The sequence below is a fragment of the Passer montanus genome, unplaced genomic scaffold (genome assembly GCF_014805655.1).
Source record: "Passer montanus isolate IOZ18808 unplaced genomic scaffold, ASM1480565v1 scaffold12, whole genome shotgun sequence".
NCBI lineage: Eukaryota > Metazoa > Chordata > Aves > Passeriformes > Passeridae > Passer > Passer montanus.
This window is the reverse complement of record NW_024358722.1, coordinates 3966661-3989134: the sequence shown is the minus strand read 5'-3', so window position 1 is coordinate 3989134 and position 22474 is coordinate 3966661. Positions and strand designations below refer to the sequence as shown.

The following is a 22474-nucleotide window of genomic DNA, read 5'->3' as shown; positions in this document are numbered from 1 at the left end:
CTCAGCTGAATGTGAATTGCTCTGATTGTGATGGCCCCCGGGTGTACAGAAAAGCATATTAAACCCCTGAGGAGGTGAAGGAGATGAAGAGCCGGTTCAGAGCTGCTGTTAATGGTCTGTTAGGGTGCAGACAGACCCTGGTCCTCCATATCAGTCTCCAAGCTGCAAGGACTATCTGCTTGGCAAAGCCTTTGCCTCTCAAAGACATCTAGTTGGGTGTGAGAGATAGAGAGGCATATCATGGGATAGCAGAGGAAAGCTTTTTTAAATTCTAGACTTTCCCCAAAGCTTGCTTCTTGGGATGGGAACTCTGAGTGAGAGGAGTGGTTTAATGCCAGCTGTCCTTGAGCACAAGCAGTGCTTGGGCTCAAGCAGGCTCCTTTGAGGCTGTCCTTTCTCCTTCACTTCTACATCAAGGCTACAAAGGTTTCCATTGCCCTTACACCTGGCTGCAGTTGTTCAGTGGCCTGAAACTTCAGGCCTTGGGTTTTTCACTGCCAAATTTTGTCTGTTTGCCACCCCTATATGTGCAGAGTGGGTTTATCAGGCTTTTCTTTTGACCTGCATCCTAAAGCCATAGAGAACCTGCACTGAGCACTGATAAAATGTCATAGCTGCTTTGTGCTCCAATCCTAAGCACTACTGGCAGAGTGCTTTCTGGGGCAGTGTGAGGTCCTGCCTGCTCTGCTTCCTAGCCATAAAAGAGCAGAGTGTTCTCATTCAAAGATATGATAATGATCATACTTTAGATGCACAAACACCTCATATTCGTAATCAATTAATAGATCTTTCCAGCTGTCCCTACTCAAACCAGCCATCAACAAGAACAAATCATACAAAGTATGAAGCTGTGCACAGGCAAGTGGATGAGTCTTTCTCAACCTCTGAAGTGTCCCTCTTTGTGCTTTTCCAGCCCCACCTGCTCTGAAGCTGTCTGTCAATGAGACTCTGGTGGTCAACCCTGGTGACAACATCACCATGCAGTGCTCTCTGACGGGCGGTGACCCACAGCCAGAAGTGGTTTGGTCCCACTCTCCTGGCCCAATGCCTCCCAACAGCCTTGTGCAAGGAGGCAACCTCACCATCTGGAGGATCCGCGTGGAGGACTCGGGCTACTACAACTGCACGGCCATCAACAATGTGGGGAACCCGGCAAAGAAGATTGTGAACCTGCTGGTGCGGTGTAAGTTGCTGTTTCTCTCTGAGCATGTGTTTTCAGGGACTGGGGGAATTGCATTCCTCCTGGCTGTTCTTGTACAGCTGAGGGCGGATGTGATATTTAGTAGTAATTAATATTCTGGAGAAGTGCCTGTGCAAGTTTCTCTGCTCCCAGACCAACGGCTGTGCAAGCACCGTTAGCAGCTTCATCCTGGGCTGTAGTGTTGTCCTGAATTGGATGATCCCAGAGTGCCAAATGTGAGGTCCCTTGGGGCATTTTGTGGGAACATAAGTGGGAGAGGTCTTTGGGCAGATTTTGCATGAAAATGTTGCCTTCCTGAGGAGCAAAGAACAGTTTTCCTGTCCCACATGAGGTACTTTGATATCCCTAACTAGTTTTGCACTTCTGTTCATCTCAGCCATGAAGAATGCCACATTCCAAATCACTCCTGATGTGATCAAAGAGAGCGAGACCATCCAGTTAGGGCAGGACTTGAAGCTCTCATGCCATGTAGATGCTGTCCCCCAGGAGAAGGTTGTCTATTCATGGTACAAGAATGGAAAACCAGCCAGGTTCTCAGACCGCTTGCTCATCACCCGCAACGACCCCGAGCTCCCACCTGTGACCTGCAGCTTGGAGATTATTGACCTGAGATTCAGTGACTATGGCACCTACCTGTGTGTGGCTACCTTCCAGGGAGCACCCATTCCTGACCTCAGTGTGGAGGTGAACATCTCCTCAGAGACAGGTGAGCTCCCTCTGGCAGATGGGGATCCCAGAAGAGTGTTTGGCATCACTGGCTGCCCCACAGCCCTGTGCTACTGGCTTCTTTGAAGAACTTCACGTGCATATCTTGAATGCTAGTGGAGAAAGGTCTTACATCCTTAGGCAAGCACTTGGCTCAGATTGGAGATGGGTAATAGTTACAACTTATCTGTCAGATGTATTATGTACCAAGTAGATCTTCCTTTATGTTTTCTCCCTATGAAAAGTCCAAAGTGCACTCCAGCTACAGAGGCAGATTTACAGTGTGATTGTTCAAACAAACCTCCACACTGTGAAGGAAGGAAGAAGTGGTGGTATTTCAGCAAATTTCGAGTGTCCCTTTGCTTAGAAGAGAGTAAAAGAGAAAGAAAGCTGCTCTTTCTTTTCTTTGGCATTGTGTCCAGGATACAATTTTTGTGAAGATTTTTAATGTTTACTGGATTGAAAATGCAGTCTGTCTTGGGCCCTCTCTGTAGGATTGTCAGTGTTATAAATGCCTCCCCCCTAAAATCAGGGTCAGAGCTTCACCCCATGGCCCTGTGAGGACTGGACAAATATGTCAGTGTTTGTCAGTCATGCTGGGGACTAAAATATAGAGTCTCAGGGCTGTCTTTCTGTTTCTGCGGAAGTGGTGGGTCCAGCTGTGCTCTCCATTTCATCCATGTCATTGTGCTGCCTTTCCAGGACCATGAGGGTGCAGTACAAAAAACACTGCATTAGTAATCTGACGGAAGACTCCTCAGAGGAGTCAGCTGCCAACAGATTTTGACCTCACCTTCACAGAAGGTGACCTGCACCTTTTCAGTCCCTGGTTGTGCTGGATCACAGGCCAGGCTGAGCTCACTCTTAATTCTGGATGCTATTCACTTCAGCTCTCCAGAAAAAAGTGCTGCAAATAATCTTGATGCTTTGGGAAGCCCTTGTCTCCCATTAGAAATACTGGGGCCAGCCTGCTCCCAATAGGATTGCATCCAGTTCTTGTTGGCAGCCTGGAGACTGAGCCCTGACAGTGCCGTGGATCCACTCAACATTGAAGAATGGTCCTTCCTTTCTGAGGACAGCCATGGAAGGTAGGACCTCTCCATGCCAGCCAACACCAACCCTGTTATACCAACAGGGAACACAACTCACCAATCCTGGTGCAAAATTGGCTTTCCCAAACTGGTACGGCTGATACCACCTCGAACAATTCTTTTTGCCCGAGATCACTAGATGGCAGAGTGCAGTTGTGTTTAAGACTGCAAGGGTGGGAGGCTGTGAAGAGCTGGGAGACCCAGGATGATTCCACCAGGGGGCTTGGCAGTGTCTGACAGTGCAGGTGTTGGTCCAAGCACCAGCCAGTTGCTGTCTTAAAGGAGGTGTCTGTGGTGACAGCTTGCCCTGTGCCTGTCTGGAAGAGAGTGAGTCCCATGTGCCTGTGTGGATGCTGCCAATGAGGAAGGGAAGGAGGGCAGCCTGGGGCATTTTGAAGCCTCTCTTTGGCAGCCTGGGCCAGCAGGACCACTTTGTGTCCCAGGGAATGAAAACAGCCATCCCCACTGGAGCAGCCCTCCATGCAGCAGCCAAGGCTGTCCAACATGCAACATCCCCATAATCAGCAACAAGCCACCTCCAACATGTGATTCCCATATAAAACACCTTGCTCCACAGGATCAGAGCAAGAGGACAGCAGCACTGGATCCATGTTTCCCAATGAGCAAAACCTGAGCTCATCAAAGTGACTGCCTCCACTGAGCAGCTCCAAGGTGATAGCTTTAATTAAAAAAAAAAAAAAAGCTTCAAATGCAATTTGCAACTTTACCTGTGGAGAAAATTGCTGCTCACCAGGTGAGCGGCTGCTGGCAGCGTTAGCGCTGAAAGTGCTGCCGTCCTTTCACGCCGTGCAGGACAGGGTGTGATGAGATTCCCCAGCCCACGGGAGACCTGCAAATTGAAAATGTAGCCTCCGTGTTGCATAGGAAGGTCACTGCAGAGGGAGATTAGGCTGTATCCATCCTAAATTTGTTCATAAAGAGCTGCAGGCTGTAACATGTACAATTACCATAGCACACTCTCCTTGCTGGAGCTGAATTGATCTAATGTTGGTCAGACCAGCTTGTTACAGCTTCTGTAGTCCTATATTTTGATTTAAATGGAAACAAAGTACGTGGCCCTTGCAGTTATGGAAGTGTCAATCCAAGTGTTGCCACTGTCAGCAGGAAGGGCTGAAAAAGGAGCTTTCAGAATAGATTGTGACCATATTTACCTCAGCTGAACTGTTGACTCTAAAGTCTAGCACAAATAAATTGTCAATATTACATGTGGTTTAGCACAAAAATCCCCTTCCTGGGTTCTTGGTGGAATTGGGGATGTGAACAGTCAGCCTCTTCCCACTGACATCTCTGTACCCTGTATTCACTGGATTTCTCTTCAGCTTTGTTTATCAGCAAAGTTTTGGTTGTCAGTTGATAGCTGGATATTTCTTTTGAATGTTACTGTGCCTCCAACTCTAGCCTCAGCTTGGCATCATTCTGCTGGGTGAGCTCTTCCCAACCTCAAAGGGATGCCAGGAGTGATTCTTGCTGGGACCCATCTCTCATTCAGATAAGCAGAGGTTTATTGGTGTGAGAAATTCACAGTGCATTCACCAATAAAAACAAAATAAATAATAAAAGTAGAATATGCAATAAAAGTAAAATAAGCAAAGACACTTAAAAAGAGCTGACTCCTTGCTGTGGTTTAGGAACAAACAGGGATCTTGGACCTCTGAGAGGGCAGGAGATGGGATCTACAAGCACTTATCCTTTAAGTCTTGGTTTGGATAAGGTGTCTAGATACCTTGGCAGATATGACTTCTGTTTTTGGCCAAAAACCTGCAGTTCCACTTGAGAAATTCACTGATGAGAAATTGAGAAATGGATCAAAGAGTCTTTTGCCTTTGTGTTCCTTGATGCTATCCCTGCAGCTGGATAGCATTTTGCGAACAGAGGGATGGGAGCTGGAGTCTGCCCCAATACAACTGGCCCTTGGCATTGATATTGGGACACACTGTTGGAAAGGCTGGAATCCTCCTTGGCACCCTGAAGCTCCAGACCCTGCAGGATAACTTGCATGGACTGTGTGTTCATAGAGGAGTTGCACTGTGTTGAGTGGAAACCTCTGGAGTTCAAGGCTGTTGGTGTGACTCAATCAGAAGCATCTCGAGACTATTCCTTACTTTCTGAAAACACAGTGTAAAATGTTTGCCTTCTTGTCTCTCTTTTAGTGCCACCAACAATCAGTGTCCCTAAGGGTCAGTCTGCCATCACCGTGCGGGAAGGCTCCAGGGCCGAGCTGCAGTGCGAGGTTCGGGGAAAGCCGAAGCCGCCCATCATCTGGTCCCGGGTAGACAAGGAAGCCCCCATGCCTTCAGGGACAATGACAATGGAGACATATGATGGGAAGCTGCACCTGGAGAGTGTGAGCCGAGAAATGAGCGGGACCTATAAGTGTCAGACAGCCAGGTACAATGGATTTAACATCAGACCCCGGGAAGCCCTGGTGCAGCTCAACGTGCAGTGTGAGTACAGCCATACAGTGCTGGAGTGCCTGCCTGAATGCCTGTGTACACAAAAGCCTGGGGGCTAGACAGGGTTGACCTTTCTTACTGGGCTGAGCAGACACATCTCTTTTGTCTGGGGACCTTTGAACAGTTTATATTTAATTGGTCAGGCTACACGAGGCTAAGGGCAGGGTACACCATATGGCAAGCATGCTGCAAGTGGAAGGGAGAGGCTTTGTCTGGGGACCTTTGAACAGTTTATATTTAATTGGTCAGGCTACACGAGGCTAAGGGCAGGGTACCATATGGCAAGCATGTTGCAAGTGGAAGGAAGAGGTGTTGGATGTATTTGTGGACAATGGTTTCTATTTCGGTGTCTGGGGATGAGTGCAACTTTAGCAGGTGTGTTTATGTGCATTACATGTGTGTAAAATACCTTCAGGATATGTTAGTAAGTTTGTAAAGTCAAGAACTCAAAAGGTGGAAAATGAATGTTGTTTAGATCATTTCCACACCACAACACTTTCAACTTAGTTACCCCTGGATATGCCTGAATCATTTTGCCTGAAAAGCAGTGATAGGTAACAGGGAATGTATACTCCCAAATGGTTTTCATACAGCCAGGCTGTGAGTAACAGGAAGCTGATACTTAGCAGGTGTATGGGGTGATTTCAGCTATGGGTGGTTCTCCCAGCCCCACTTGAAGGCAGTATCTGTACACAGAGGTGAACACAGAGGGAGGGATGCTGCATTGGGTGACATCTCCATCCTTTCCCTGCAGTGATTTCTCCCTCCAGAGGAATGAGTGATTTCAGCTATGGGTGGTTCTCCCAGCCCCACTTGAAGGCAGTATCTGTACACAGAGGGCGGGATGCTGCATTGGTGACATCTCCATCCTTTCCCTGCAGAGGTTTCTCCCTCCAGAGGAGTGAATGCCTGCTCAGCTCCCACAGCTGTTGAGGTGTGTTTTGGCATGCAGCAGTCTGTGCTCTCTCTCTTACAAGACTTCAAATCAGACTGGGGGAAGGCAGCCAGATAGAATGCCGTGGCTCTCCCTGCAGCTCTTGTCCCATTAGTGCAGTGCAATTGCTGAACACTGGCAGAGTACTCTGAGCAGCGCAGATCTGGCAGGTGTGGGGCAGGCAGGGAACAGGTTAATTTACACCTGGGCATGCTGCCTGTGGGCTGTGACTGACAAGCCTCCAGACACAGCACAGCAGCACTCATTAGACATGCTGCCACACTTCTCCCAGGCTCGCTCCCCAGGAACAAGAGAAGTGAGACCAGAGCAGACAACCTGGCTGAAACCAACCAGACAAACTGCTCACAGATGTGAGCTGCTGGGAGCACAGCAATAACAGAGGTGTGTGAAATCCTGAAGGCACTTTGAGTATTTGAAGAGTCCCTTTTAAAATTATCTCTGTCTATCCAGGAGCGTGGAGGGCTTAGATGACAGGATGAGATAGGGAAATGTGTGAAGATTTCCATGCGGTAAGTATGTGTGGAGAAGCTTCCCTTAAGCAGGGTGAAAATGTGTGTCTTGGTTTGAGCCGTTGATGAAGACAGCCTGGTTCAGGCATACGGGACTTGGAAGGACATGGCAGGGAAGGTGACTCTTGATCACATCAAGAGACAATGACAGATACAGCAAAATTTCACTTGGGAGCAAAGAACCACGAGACTGGCTGGTGTCCCCGGTTTGGTGTTGCCTTTTGAAAGCTATGTGGACCCCGCCTGACCCTCACTGCCCCTGCAGAGGGAGCAGCAGTGCTGAGCTTGGATGAATTCAGTCATATTAGGTGGTCTGGAGTGGGATCACAGACCTGAATCTTGGGCTGAAGGGAGAGGACATGATTCCCCACACGAGAAAGATGGCAGGTAAAGATGGCCAGAAGCTGTCTGGGGCAGGCACTATGATGTGACCCTCAAGAAAGCAAAGATGTGATGAACTTCTGTGTAAAGGGTAGATGAACATGCTCTTCCTATAGCTCATCCCATGGCCAAGCAATGCTTTATTATGATTTTGCTCAGGTAATATAGTCCAAATGCCAGCCCACCCAAACAGCCCCCTTCCCTTGTCAATCAGTTCTGTGTACCCTTAAAGGAAACTGGGTGCATACTGAGTGTTTGTGTGCCTGAGCTGTCTCCTCCTGCCTGGAAAACGTGGAAGGCCTTCATGGTGGCACTGCCTGGTCTGTGCCTCAGCAGGCAGCTTTGGTTTCAGTGCTGTTGATTGCTCCTTCCATTAGTATGAAAAAGAAACTGCAAACCAAGAAAGCAGGGCAAGAATTGCTCTCGTCCCTTTTACAGCCTCCTCCCTTTCCCTTCATGCAGAAAACAGACCCAGAAGCAGCGCAGTCCCTGTTTATCCCTCTCCTCCTTGTTCACACTGGGGGAAGGATGTGGGTGCGGCAGGGGCTGCTGTGGTTAATTGAAACACAGCTTTCCAGCGTGGGCAGCTCATTAGTTCGGTGGCTTGCTCTGGAATTCTCATCTGGTGGGAGATGGGGATCGTGCGGCTGCTGCAGCCCCGGTGATGAGCGCTTCCCTGGCCGCGGCCGCGCGTGTGCGCGCATGCAGGCCGCCTGCTTGTGCGGGCTGCCCGTGCGCCGCTCCTCCGACTTGCTCCAGAGCCGGAGCTGCAAAATCAATACAGCAGATCTGATTAGATGTCAGAACCTGTTTCTGTGCTTCCCCTCTCCCTTGGTTTTCTCCCTTCATCCTCATGCATACGGTGCTGTGTTGTAACAAACTAGTCGAGAAATAGGCTTTTCCAACTGCACTGCAATAGTGGAAAGAGAATAAGAAGGCAAAAAGAAGAAGTCAGCTGTCAAAAAAGGTGTTTCAACATTTTAGGTTTTTTTTTTTGTATTTAGAAAGCAGAAAAAGCTGCTTTTCTTTTTGTATTTAGAAAGCAGAAGAAATTGCTTTTCTTTTAGCTTATGAGCTGAAATTATCTATCATCAGCTCTCTGACAGGATGGATGATCTGTTCCCTGGACTTCTTAGTCTGTAGTGTAGAGCTTTGAAAGATTAATAAGTTTATGAAAGTCTGTGCAGCCTTATATCTCTGTGTTTAAGATGAAGAAATGTTGTATAATGGTTATAGTGAGAGACTGGGCTTGTCAGAACTCCTGGGAATCTAAGTTGGATTGGCAATGTCTTGTCATTTTTTCCTGTACCTTCAAAACAGGAATAAAACTGACCCATCTAATCAAAGATTTGTGGAGCATAATAAACATAGCTCTTTGAAGTCTTGAAATAAAAATACTAATAGAGTGGCAGAGTGCTGTTAATAATATCAATGTTATCACTGATGCTGTTATCAAGGGTTTTTTTCAGGACCAGGTACTTGTAGAAAATCCCATCAGAAAAATGAATCCTCTGCAGAGGTATGTTTAAAATTAGGGCTGGGCCACCCTGTGTAGGGTAACTAGTCCAAGGCTGTGAAACACCGGGCTTGAAAATGTGCAGCAGTCTGGGCTTTGGAACTCAGTAGTGTCATTTGAGCTGCTGTGCATGAAAAGAGGAAAGAAAGCATGCTTGTGTGCATCAGTGAAAAGGATGCTACTTAGATACTAATTTAGCAAGTATGTAACAAAAAACTGAAAGACACGTGTTAGCCATGGAACCTAAAAGATTGCTCAAAGCAGTATTTGCAGGAATTACAAAGGTTAGTAGTGACTTTAAGCTCTGGCTGTTGCTAGAGGTAGCCCTTGAGATTATTGTCTTGCCATGGAGAATATGACATTTGCTCTGTTAGAGCCTCATAAAACAGTATGGTGAAAATTTCAATCTTACTACATTTTGCTGCTTGAATAATATTATGTCAGCTCTGATGCTTTGTCAGTCCTGAACAACATCTCATAAACTACTGCACGGCTCCATCCAAGTCCAGCTCAGCCCTGCACTCTCATCCCACCTGATCCTCAGTACATCTATTCCCATATTTTCCTGCAGATGGGTTTATCCTCCTTCACAGCACTCACTACTTGCTGTCTCAGGCCCACGCTTCACCATCTGAATGGCTTCTCCCTCTTTAGATAACCATCAAAGCCTGGTAGAAGAGCACCTGTGTCCTCTGTTAATTACTTCACCAGGTTCTGAAGATGAGATAAGCAGAGTTTTGCTGCTGCCAGTTTTGTCTTTTGCAGAGGTTTTGGTGTCTCTGGGTGCCCAATGAAAGAAGAGTAGGAGGAAAGGGTGATAATTATATAGGGCTGGCTGACTTTGTTTTCAATAGTCAAGTCTGAAAGTTGGCCCTGTTTCCCTTGTTGATATCACAGAGCAGGTAAAATCTTTGCAGGAAGAAAGACTAGAAAAGGAATTCACCTGAGTATTTCCTTCTTTGCAATAACATGGCCTGTGAATTTACCTCATCTGGATCTAAAGTAATAGCCCACAATAATCTGTGACTGATTTCTAAAGGATTACGCTTACTGCCCTTAGATAAAGTTCTGCCACATTAGGCAGCAGGTGGGTTATTGTGCTTTATCTTCAAAGCATAGTGAATGTTAGGAGTAATCAGGAAAGCAGACTAGCATTCCCTTTGGAGGGATGGTTATCAGGACTTCAGGAGCCATTTATAGTCCTAGACACAGGCATTGCTATAGGGCTGGTGGCTAGCAGGGCTGGCTCTGCCCTGACCTGGAAGACTGCCAGAGCACATCCTGCTGGGGCATCTGTTGCCACTGTCGCTTTGACTAATGCTCAGGTGGGCACAGATATGTTTTCCTATTCAAGCTCACACGCTGGCAAATGTTATTCCTGGTCACACACTGTTGACTCATTCCTCTTTAAAATCCTGCTGAAGCCATCGGCAGTGCTGTACATCAGGCAGGCGATAGTCAGCATCAATTTCCCACGTTATCTATGTAGCAAACACAAGAGCGGGGAGCAGGGGAGGGGGTGATACTGTAAATAAGTAAGAAACATTGCTGGCTCCATGCAACTGGAAATGGAAATGCATTAAACTGTTTCGATCAGCTGTTGAAGCCATAGCTCAATGTCAGTGCGTCTTGCTGGTGCCCTGCCCCCTCCTGAAATATAAGCTTGGATATTAACTGCTCTCTTAAAAGTGCTCTTGAGACGTGTTTTGGGCATGGAGATGTTTTTGCAGAGTGGCTAAGACAGAGCTTTTGGCTCCTAAGAGCTCCCTGCAGCTCTCCCTGCTATGAAGGGAGTCTAAGAGAAATGAGGCTGTCAGGGGCCAGAGCTGACCCCTCTGTCTGTGGCTGAGCTGGTTTATCTGTCGTGCTGCTTGGCCGTGTGAGCTGCACTACGGAGCCATCTGCTAAGAATTTTAGACCTGGTTGGTTTAATTTCTGAATGTATTTATTTATAGTGACTGTTTTTTCTTAATAATTTTCATTGGTGAAATTCATCCTGATACCCTCCTGCAAGCTGAGGAGCACAGTTCAGGGGCTAACTTGGGGGCAGAAGATGGTTTTTCTGCTCTTGTAGTGGCTGAAGCTTTCCTACTCTTTCATTCATGTTTCATTATTGATGTTCTCCACGGTACACATGTTGCTGGCAAGAGAGGGAAACCTTGGGCTTTCCTGCCAGCTAGAACTCTGGTGTGTTCTGGTTCATTTTACACCATCAAAGGTTTAAGAATGACCTGATGCTCTGGGGCAAGTGTGTCTGTATTCAAAGCCAAAGGAAAACTGTGCCTTCTGGAAGTTCAGTGTTTGCAAACTTAGAGACTTTAATTGGTAGAAAGAATAAAATAATTCATAGCAATGGGCATGATATTGAACCAGCAGTCTGAACAAAGCCTGACCTGGTAGTTAGGTTTCACTTTGACAGAAATCCTCCCTGCTTATCCCCAAATAAGTTGTATAGAGGTTTGTGTGACAGAACTGAAAGTATACATGTAATTTCTGCATTTTTGTCAGTACACAGCACCCCTCTGCTTCCCTTGTTAAGAGCAGAGGCTTTCATTCCTGATTGTCAACACACTTTTTTCTTGCAGTATCGTGTTTGGGATTAAGCTCCTTAGAGCTCGTGTTTGTGCACGAGCCCTGTCCTAGGTGATATGGCATTAGGATTGCTCACTCTGCTTCCCCATGCCCAGGCTGCTAACAACTAATTAGAGTTGTCAGTCTCAGGACAGGCTGAAGTTTTACTCTGTCATGACTGTAAACCCAAATGGCCACAGTTCAAAGCAAAGTAATAATCACAGACACTTACAGCTGGCCTCAGATTTGTCATAACAATTACCATGTATTGGTCCTGGGGCCTGATAGATGGAGGCTGTGACAGTGCTTACATCAGTTTAGGATTGGGTCCTCACAGGGGCTTGTGCCAAAAGTTACTGTGTAGGACTCATTGGTCCTGCCCTCCTGCCAGCCTCATGGATTTATGTCTGGCAGGCTAAGGATGCTTAGCCAAAGCCTTTTTCTTTGGAATGCCTTTATTTTCATGCAGCAAAGCCCCAGGACTCCCAGTGCTGGGTTGTTTTTTGGTTTTTTGGGAGTTTTTTGGGTTTTTTTGTAGCATTTGTTATATCCAGCTTGAAACAAAAAAACCCCAAAAACCCAAAAACAAACAAACAAACAAAAAAACTCAACAAAAAAGCCCAACCAACAACAACAACAAAAAAAAACCCAACAAAAAAACCCAACCCATATACCACAGGGTAAAGCAGTTGTATGAATTTTGGCTGTTCTTAATTTGGGTCTTACCGTGCAAGAGCTGTGCCCTCTTCTCTGCTTGCTGCCTTGTGGGCAAGGTTCCCATGTGCTGCCACTCACTCAGATTTCTCAGGGCACAGGGAAGCCTCCCTTGTGCCCTGAGAGCTTTTCTGATTTACCTCTTTGATTGAAATTGGTCTGACAGAGCATGTCTGCACCCTGTGGTGGCCAGGAGATGCAAGAGACTTGAGACATGAAGCAAAAGGCCCAGATGGCAGGGGGATCTCGGAGGCCGTGGAGCAGATTTTGCAAAGCTGGCGTGTCCAGTCTGTGGCACCACACGTCAGATGCAAAGTACAGTGAGGCCTCCTCGCTGTGCCCTGTGTGAAAGACCATGAAAGGAGAGAGGAAAATCCCCAGATATGCACATCAGGAAGGTGGGAGCCCGCCTTAAAGCTGGAACCTGGGTCTGCTATGTGAGATTGCAGCCCACCTGCTCTGCCATTCAGCTTCTGTGCAGCTCATTGCTCATCTCTCAGCACCTCTGTGGCTGCAATAATAGGCTGAGTAAAAGCTTGTGTGAGAGCTCATCGCCTAGAGAGATGAATTTGTTTGTTCAGAAGAGAACTGGTTTAAATCGGTTAATCCATTTCTCAGATATTGTTGGGAGAAACAAATACACGTTCCATAATCTGCCATTATCCTGGTTTTTGGCCAGACTCTGCAGGAAGAGCAACTTAATTTTATTGAGAGAGACAAATTCAAGCTGTACAGTTTTGTCAGGGAGGGAGAGACAAGAGCTGTATAGACACAGTGGATGGCAGACAATCTTGGTCATCTCTCTGTAAATATTTGCTCACCTGCGGCCCTTTCAGGGCTGAGTACCAAATCTCACAATGTTCTAATGCAGACATTCCTTCTAAGGTTTTCCTGCCATGGCAGCTATTTTCCCTGTAGGACCTAGGTATATATCAACTTGTTGGGATAAGAAACAGCTCCAGAATCCTCTCAAATGCTTTGTGCTGAGCATCCTGCAAGGCTGTGCATGTTTGGGTCTCACCCACACATGTGCTTCTCTTTAAGTCACAGGAGCATGTGTGCAGAGGACTGTCAGACACTTTCCCAGTGCTTCCCATCTTGCCTTTCTGAGGAAACTGCTTTGCTTTTGAGTCCTGTTGTTATCTAGGCTTGGACCATGGGTAAAACCACCTGTGTCAAAGTTCTCCAAAGTGCAATACAGCTGGTGATTCCCAGATTGCATCAAGACAGCCTAGCTGGAGGAAGAGGTAGTCCTGGCTCTGCTTCTGTTTGCACAGGGATGTAACATACACTGTGAGTACTTCTGCCATGTGCTTTTCTCCAGTCAGTAGGTCAGAGACAGAGTCTGGCACTGCAGCTGTTGCCTCCTCTTTGGCCTGTGCAGCACCAGTACAGGTCCAAGAGACATGGGAACCTGGCCAAGGCAGAGAAAGCTTTGTGGATCCTGGAATGTGAGCTTTTGGGATGTTCTCTGCTAAGGGTGATAGATAGGACTGCTATCTGAGTTCAGAGGGAATCTCTTAGGGATGGAAGGAAGAGCCAAAAAAAAAAAAAAAAAGGGTAAAACTTGTGGAATAAGGTAGGAACAATTTAGTGATTGAAATAAAGTATTATATTAGGAGTAGTGATAGTAATGTAAAGGAGAGATGGGAAAAAAAAAAAAGGAGTAAAGCTCAAGAAAAATAAGTGAAACACAGTACAATTACTTACAGCTCGCTGACCAATGCCCAGCCCATCCCCAGGCAACAATTGGTGCCTCTCAGCCATCCCCCCCCAGTTCATACACTGGGCATGACATTCTATGGTGTGGAATATTCCTTTGGTTTGTTCAGGTCAGCTGTCCTGGCCATGCTCCCTCCCAACTCCTTGTGCACCTGCTCACTGGCAGACCATGAGACAGCGAAAAGTCCATGAGTTAAAGCACTGCTTACCAATAACTAGGACATCAGTGCATGATCAAAATTATTCTCATCCTAAGTACATCACTGTACCTAAATAAAAAACAGAGCACCATACCAGACACTGTGAAGAAAATTAACTTTTTGCCAGCTGAAACAAGAACACACTGGCTTCAGCAGTCATGAGGTAAGGGAAGTGGAAGATGGAGCAAATTAGAAACCTGCTATCAGCTCTCATGTTTTGAGCCTGGGGTCACAGGACAGGAAAAGAAGAAATGGCTTGTCCCTATCAAGTTCTGCCTCTTCACGGTGGAGAGAGAGAGAGAGATGTCACGGACCAGAACTCGCTAGGAAAACCAGGAAGTCACCAAGCAAACAAAAATGGTGATTCATTTTCTCATTTTAACTCTCAGCCTCTGCACAAGGGCCTGAGGCACAGAGAAGTGAAAACAGCTGTGCACACCTGCAGGGTAGCATAGGCCATCAGACCTGACACAGGACCTGTGCCACGGAAGCAGAGATCCTTTTCCCCCAGCCTCTTTTCCAGAGAGAGCTGTATGGTGCTATGGCATTGTGCATGTGCCTTTGCTTTTCTATCAGTATTTTTGGGCTGTGAACCATGTCATGCAGTACCTATGACTGTGCAGGAGCAGAATCCCATGCTACCCTTCACATGCTCTCTGGATTCTGGCATTGGAGCAGAGCCATTTCCTCAGGCCCAGGAGGACTGGAGTATTGTGGCAGCCATGTGGAAGCAATGCACAGAATAGTGGTGCCACTTTTGAGGAGGGGACTTATGCAGGGAAGCCCCTGAGACATTCCTGGTATGAACAGAAGCCCCAGTAGAAAACTGAGCATCCTGGATGTATTTTGAATTAGCTGTGACCATCCTGACCCCAAGCTCTGGAACAGCACTAATTACATTCACCCCTACAGGGAAACTGCTTAAATGAGAATTAAACTTCAGAGGTGCTCAGGCTTCTCTACATCCCAGTGAGTCTCCCTGTTTCCAGTTCTGTGCTAGGACACTTTACAGTGACGCTTAGGGCTCTGTTTACAGGGAGGCTGAGGTCATAGAACTTTTTGGAGCTTTCTGTGGAGCTGCTCAGTGACTAGTTTTGGGCTTTTCCACTTGGGCCAGTTTCTGAGCAAGAAACTGTTTTTTCTTTGAAGCCAGGAAATAGTGTTTTCTCAAGGAGCAGAAATCATATTTCCAACACTCACCCCTTTCACCCTATTTCACTTCATATAGTTCCTGATTTCCATTCTTCTTTGCATCTCTATTGCAAACACAAATAAGCACAAGTGTGCACACACTCCTTCCTTATGTCAGCTGTTATTTCTGATTCAAATATAATTGGCCTCCATTACTCGAGGTAGAACAGTTGGTTTTCTTTCATGATCCCAGTAATGAACCTGCAAATCCATTATTGGTGCCAGGAATTTACAGACATGCCTACATTTCCTATTTGAATGCCTACCTGTTGTATTTTGTTTAATTTTGGAGTCCTTGTTTCTAGGGTCACGTGGTCACAGGAAACCATGGAAACTTTTGTTGCTGTTTACTGGGAAGAAGCTGACTTCTGAGACTGTTCATTTAGAATCGTAAGATTGGAAAAGACCTTCAAGATCACCTCTGGTCTAATACCACCATGGCCACAAACCATATCACAAAGTGCCACATGCAATTATTTTTGGAACACTTTCAGGGATGGTGAATCCACCACTTCTTTGGGTAGTCTGTTCCAATCTTGACCACCCTTTAGGTGAAGAAATTTTTCTTAATATGCAACCCAAACCTCCCCTGACACAACCTGAGGCTGTTTCATCTTGTCCTATCACTACATGCCTGGAGAAGAGACTGACCCTCATGTTGCCACAGTCTCCTTTCAGATAATTGTAGGGCTTTCAGGATTCAGGATTTCACCTGAGCCTTCTTTTCTCCAGACTGGACAATCCCAGCTCACTCAGTCACTCCTTGGAGGACTTATGTCCTGGGCCCTTCACCAGCTCTGTTGCCCTTTTTGGACACTCTCCAGTGCCTCAATGTCCTTCTTGCAGTGAGGGGCCCAGAACTGAGCACTGGATTCAAGGTGAGGCCTCACCAGTGCCGAGTACAGGGGGACAGTCCCTGTCCTGCTCCTGCTGGCCACACTGATGCTGGTCCAGGCCAGGATGCCATCAGCCTTCCTGGTCCCCTGGGCGGACACTGGCTCATGTCCAGCTGCTGTCAATCCCAGGCCCTTTCCTGCTGGGCACTTTTCCAGCCACTCTGCCCCAGCCTGTGGTGCTGCAAGGGGTTGTTGTGACCCAAGGGCAGGATCCAGCACTTCATGTTGTTGACCCTCCTACAGTTGGTCTCAGCCCATTGATCCAGCCCGTCCAGATCCCTCTGCAGGGCTTTCCTATGCTCCAGCAGATTGATACTCCAGCCCAAACTGGTGTGTCTGCAAACTGACTGAGGGTGCCCCCAGTTTTCTCATCCAGATAATTGATAAAGATTAAACAGAGCTGTCTTCGACACTGGGCACTCGGGAACACCACTTGTGACTGGGGTTTTTTTGATTCCTGGAAATGCAGGCTTTCCAGCTCCAGTATCCCTGGACCTGTAGGCATTTTTTTTCTTTGAACCCTACCACTGATTACAGCTTTGGACAGAGCCTAAGGTCACCAGTACCATGGGTGACACAGATTAAGAAAGATCAATGTTGGTGCAGTGTTGTGCTCTACTTGGCGTGCCTTTTCCAGTCCCAGTATCCCTGCAGCTGTAGCCTTCACGGTTCTCTGAACCCTAAACCTACTGCTAGACCAAAATGGCAATTTTGGATTGAGACTGAGATCTCAAATTCTACAGGTAGCCCAGATTGGAAAGAGATGGAAGGAAAAATAAGACTGTTGATCTGTTGTGACCTGCTCTCACAGGTGATGAAACCGGTGCTGCAAATCTCATGCAAATATGCTACAACTCTGGGGCAAATTCAGCCAAGCATTTCACAGGAGGAATTGTTGGGAGTGCCAAAACTAATAGAGGTTCCCAACAGTGGCTGTGCTTGAGGTCACGAGAAGAATGAATGACAGTAAGATTTGCACTGAACAGGGATTTGCCTTACAAAGTGCTGATGGCAAAGACATACTCCGCTGTCCTAATCACAAGCTAGAATACAGTATCTAATAACTGAATGCAATATAGATGAGCTTAATAGTGCTAAGTCTGCTGGGATTTTCTGAGCAGTTCATCGTTTATGCATAATACAGGCCCTTCAGCCAACATTCTGGTATGCTGTAAAATAGAGAAATGGGGCTTGAGGGAAAGTGAGCAGCCCTCCATCTAAGATGGGTTGCTGGAGAGACTATAGTAGATCTGAAGGGATAATAAAATGGCAGCAGCTGGCTTGATCAGAGAAAAACAGAGCAACTCAAAATAGGGTTTTGTGATTTGGAAATCTTTATTTTCTGCTTTGGCTGCTAGTAATGAGGCTCTGCAAAAGTCCAAACTTATGCATGGAAGTGGCTTAGTTTTCATACTAATTCACTTTCTAGGAACAAACTTACATGTATAAATGAAAAAAATGCAAATGAAATTATTTTAAAGAAAGGAGGAAAGAGTTGGGTTTTGTGTTGGGATTTTTTTGGGAAAAATAAGCTTTAGGGAAGCTTATGTGCTCCAATCTGCTTATCCAAAATGCCATGACTCCAGCTTCCCAATCATTATGAGAAAACAAGAGCTCTTTGAATCTCTTTCTAACCATTTTGTGTTGTTTGTCTGGATAGGAGACTTATTTATATGCCAGGCATAGTCCCTATTACTGATGGAGCTGAGGAACAAGGAGAGTACACCTTTGTGCATCTAAATTTGGATTATTTGTACATTTTCAGTGCAGCATCTCCTCATACCCTGAAGTGACAGAGAATTCAGTGTGTTGCTCAGTAAGTTGTTTCAGTGTTTTTTTTACTCTCATGGTTCTGTTGTCATTACTTAATCTAAGCCTGTCTCATTTCAGTTTCCAGCTACAAGCTCTTTTTATGCCTTTGTCTTCCCACATAACGAGCTATATGTTATCAGCAGTCTCTTCCTCATGTAGTCTCAGACACCAGAACAAGTAATCTCTTAGCCTTTTCAGTATGCAATCCAGAAAGAGTCTCTTTAGCCATTCACCACAAGGCATGTTTTCCAGCCCTATATTTATTTTTATAGCCCTCTTCTCATTTTTTCTCAGCATCATTCTGTCAGCATGGCCACATGTATTGAACAGGCTTTCAAAAATTATCTCACCAGTGCAGATGTGATGCCCATCTCACAATATGCTTAGTGAGCTTTGGCTTAATCATCCAAGGATTTGGACATATTTGGACCACAGAATTAAGCTGAAAGCTGATGTTAATAGGTTACATTAACTCAGGCTCCTCTTGAGGTCATTGTCTCTTTCCTTGTAAGAGCCACGCATTCTTTCCTCAACAGTTTTCTTTCAAGAACCTTTACATTATAGCCTTTAAAGGTCCCTACCACCCCAAATTTTTCTATGGATTTGCAAATGTCCAGGACAAATTGAATGAAGTTCCCAAAAGACTATTCCATCAGGCAAGCTGAATTGTCCTGCAAGAGGTACTTCTTTAGTTTGTCATTTACTGCTTGTAATGATACATGTTTTGTATCATCTAGAAATGTTGGTTCTCATATTGACACAGGCACTTAGGGATGGTGATTGTCAGCTATCACTGCCTTTGTGTGGGAGGGAGGGAAGCACAGCCCAAGCCACATGCCACACATGTGCCAAAGTGTGCACCCAGCCACACCAGCTGCAAACAGATGTGAGGTCAGTCAGACACTAAAGGTGGTTATGTGTGATGTTGGCTACACAGCCTGAACAGGGTGCTTTAGAATTGAGATATATATATATATACTTTAGCTTTGCCAAGCTGCTCTCTGGACCTTGATGGAGATGTGAAATAGTATCAGTTTAAGAGGTTCATGTGGGTTCCTCCTAGAGATGTCTTCCTAGAATAGGCGTTCCCTCTCACTAGAGAGATCCCAATGGTGCGTGCAGCCATTTAAAATTTCTTTTTGAACTCTTTCAGTTAATGTGTTTTTAATCTGCTTAATGTGGGCTGCATTTGAGTAGTATTACATCTTCAATTAGTCTGTCGTGTGGAAGCAAGCCAGGTTCTTTCCAAAGCCTGAGGATGTTATGACAAGAGAGTTACTTTTCTTGTTGCTTTCTCAAACACTACCCGGTTTGTCTGCCAAGACCCATAAAACTATATTAATCATCATTCATTTTTAACCTGGTTGCATCCCACATTCATCTTCCATGAGTTTTTTTACGGAATCAGTGAGGAATAAAAAGGTTTATTGCTGTTTGTTCTGAGGTTTCATCTGCTTAGGTTGACCCAAGGATTTGGTTCGTACCTCCATAGGCAGTGCTTGCATGGAGGGTACAGAATAATTTTATCTCCTTTGGTGTTCACAAGATGCTATCACAAACTTCCCCTCAATGTCCCAGCTGGATGAAGTTTTCCCTTTTCTACAGAAAAGATCCCTTTTCTACAGAAAGTAGACATTTTACTGCTTTCTGTATAATTTTAAAGATTTTCGTGCTCTGCTATTGGTCTGCCATTTTTGCACTGATGAATTCAGATCAGGATACATAGACCTAGCCAGAGTCTTACAAACAGCCACAGGTTGTCTTTCCAACATCTCTGGCTTGTATCACAGATTAAGCCACAAATACTTCCAGATATAAGTCCACACAGGTTCTTTCCAAAACTGTATGCAGAATTATGTTTACTTCCTGCCTACTACAGTGGGATGTCTCAGCAAACGTTGCTGAAACTGGTTTAAAATGTCCTTTTTACCTGGGATAGCTGATTTTGGGAGGCATTACTATTTATTGTGGAGAGGGCAGAAGGAGCAGGGTGTTGTGTTGCAGTGTGTGCTGGTGTAACCCCTCAGAATGATGATTGCTGATGGATTGACTCAGGCCAGGATCCACTTTCAGCTCTTGATATGCAGTGGGTCAGAATGAGAAGGTAACTTAACTTTTGTTGAGTTAGGAGAGTTGGCCATTTTTGAAAGCCTGTTTGATACATGTGGCCAGGAGAGTTGAGAATGAGAATAATGAAAACTTACGGAACCAACTTCAGATGTTTATGTGTTGGACCAAAATCCAAAAATTGGAAGAAGAAATAGTGTATCCTTCCCACTTGTCCTGCATATCACCTTGGCTGCAGCTGAAGCTCTCCTCAGCCAATGCGAAGTGTCTGTAGGAGATAGGCAAGTGACCACATTGCAAGGATGCTGCTCATCCAAAGAGTTCCTGCTGTACTGGCCTAGTTTGAGTTTAGTCATGGAAAATCACGTCAGATCAGATTTATCCTGTGAATGAGACTGTTAATAGACTTCCCTCTCCTGCTCCAAGTCCAGAGGAGATGGGACAGAGCCGATAGCCAGATGGGGAGGTTGAGGAGCAGGCTGCTGTCCTTGAATGGTTGCCAGTTCTCTCACTGGCCTCCTTTCTGTGCCTTCTGCTACAGAAGAGACCCTGAGGCCTGAAAAGTGATTTCTGGGAGCCCACAGCGCCTGTGAGTGTCAGAGGTGAAAGTGGTGTCCCTCATGCAGGGAAAGACAGGGGCTACAGGACTGCACCTGCTTCAGCAGCAGGGCTGGTGTGCCTTGGGAAACACGGAGCCTGCATTGAGAGAAGACAGGAGGTTTCCAATGCAGGAGTAAGTCCTCTACATCTTGAGTCTGTATCGTTCTCGGTGGGTGATATCACCCATTCCTGAAGAAATGGGACTGCCAGATCCTCTGCTGTCTCCAAAGGCAGGCAGCATCTTTTGGCATAAAGTGCAGGGAGATGATTCTCTGTGACCAGCAATCTGTTGAAGATACGTTCATGAAAAGCTATGACAGTATTAATAGGACAGATAAAATATTTTTTTAGTAATTAATTAACAGAGGAGGACTTGGGCAAACGTCCTTATGGATGTCACACATTTTAAATGCGTGCAGGTAATGGTGTGAAGGATGGAGGGGAAAAACAGGATGTACAGATGGCAGAGATTGTGGCTGTTTGGCACCTGGCTTTTTGAAGCCAGTCACTGTTCTGAAAGGCCTCAGCCATTTCATCTGAAGACCTTCTGAACCCATCCTCATTTTTCCATCCTTTGCCCATGATTGATTTTATCTACCTTGATTCATCTGAAAATGATGATGACAATGATGAAGTGGTAACCATCCAGAGAATGACAGTAAAAATGCTTACAGTAAAAAATGTTCTTGCCTCTTCTTTCTCTATGCTATATATACTGATCCCATGTTTTTAAATTGCATGCATTTCTTGAGTTCCTGTATGCACTGCCCCCCTTGTTACATTAATTCTTATGGGAAAAATTGCTTTGATATCTGTTGACCTCAGCTGTTTCATCTATGAGCCTGAGCGTTTGCCATAAATCTTTTAGTTTGAGCATCCTTTCAGCCTCTTTCTGAACAGTTACGTTTTCATTGTCATCATCTTCCTCAGATGAATCAAGACCAATCAAGGGTGAAAGATGGAAAAATGGGGTAATGATGGCAGTTAGTAGAGCAAGATATTAAACAACTGGCAGCAGAACTCTGAGGTAGCAGATAGCGAAGTGATGGAGAACTGAGCATGGCTCTATGCAGAATTCTTTATCCTTGGTCCAAATTCCCTGCTAGACCTGAAGGAGAAGCTGAGGAACAGCCCGTTTTGTGTGGGGAAGCTTGTCTTCTTTCCACTCTGTAGATAAATGGTGAACCACTGTATTAACTCTTCCTGGTCTAGCTTTGCCCCATGCATGCCTTCTGTTTATTACTGTGAACAAAGATTTCAAAGTGAACATATTAAGGAGTGCTTAATATTAAGGTTAGTATTTGATTATATTAATTGCTTTGAATGGCCTTCCTTCCCCTACTGGGCTCTTTCTGACTTGGATCTCTCTCCTTTCCAGCTCTGGTCCCACCTCACCAACATTACAGCAGGTCTGATTTTTTAATCAATGTTTCTGATTCTGGGTGTGCTGCCTCTCACTTTGCCTGCCTGTTTGGAAAGCAGCTGTGGAGGGATTGTCTTGTGGTCCCAATTTAGTTTTCAAACTGAAAACAGAAGGTGAGGTAGTGCTGTGGTCCAGCTGTGAGCAGAAGCCTCTGATCCCCTGCAGCCCTGACAATAACTGCATTTTTAAAGCAGGGGCTTTTCTCTGTTTTGGCAGGATTGCAGTCCTCAGAGGTACTTTTCTCCTGCAGCCTCCCTGCTTTTACATTTCAGTTCTTTTATTAAAGGGGTGTAAATATATGGAAGAAATTGAATTGTTATGGCAGCTGGCAATGGAACAGGAGCTATTGGATTGATGCTTGGAATCAGCAGGCATCTCTGCTCAGTTGCTCCTCTGGCTGGGGGTGCTCTCACCTCCAGGGGACAAGAGGGAATTCAGACAATTTC

General features: G+C 45.8%; 1 protein-coding gene across 3 annotated transcripts in view; it reads left to right on the top strand.

Moving 5' to 3' along the window:
* MDGA1 (MAM domain containing glycosylphosphatidylinositol anchor 1) overlaps positions 1–22474 on the top strand; it is a 142036-nt gene that overhangs the window by 64055 nt on the left and 55507 nt on the right. For all 3 annotated transcript variants that reach the window (XR_005626423.1, XM_039698060.1, XM_039698061.1), the window contains exons 7-9: positions 914–1183; positions 1578–1907; positions 5169–5462. Coding sequence is in view for 2 of the 3 variants with exons in the window: in XM_039698060.1 (XP_039553994.1) it covers positions 914–1183; positions 1578–1907; positions 5169–5462 (894 nt within the window). In the remaining variant the exon portion in view is untranslated. The remainder of the gene's footprint in view (positions 1–913; positions 1184–1577; positions 1908–5168; positions 5463–22474) is intronic.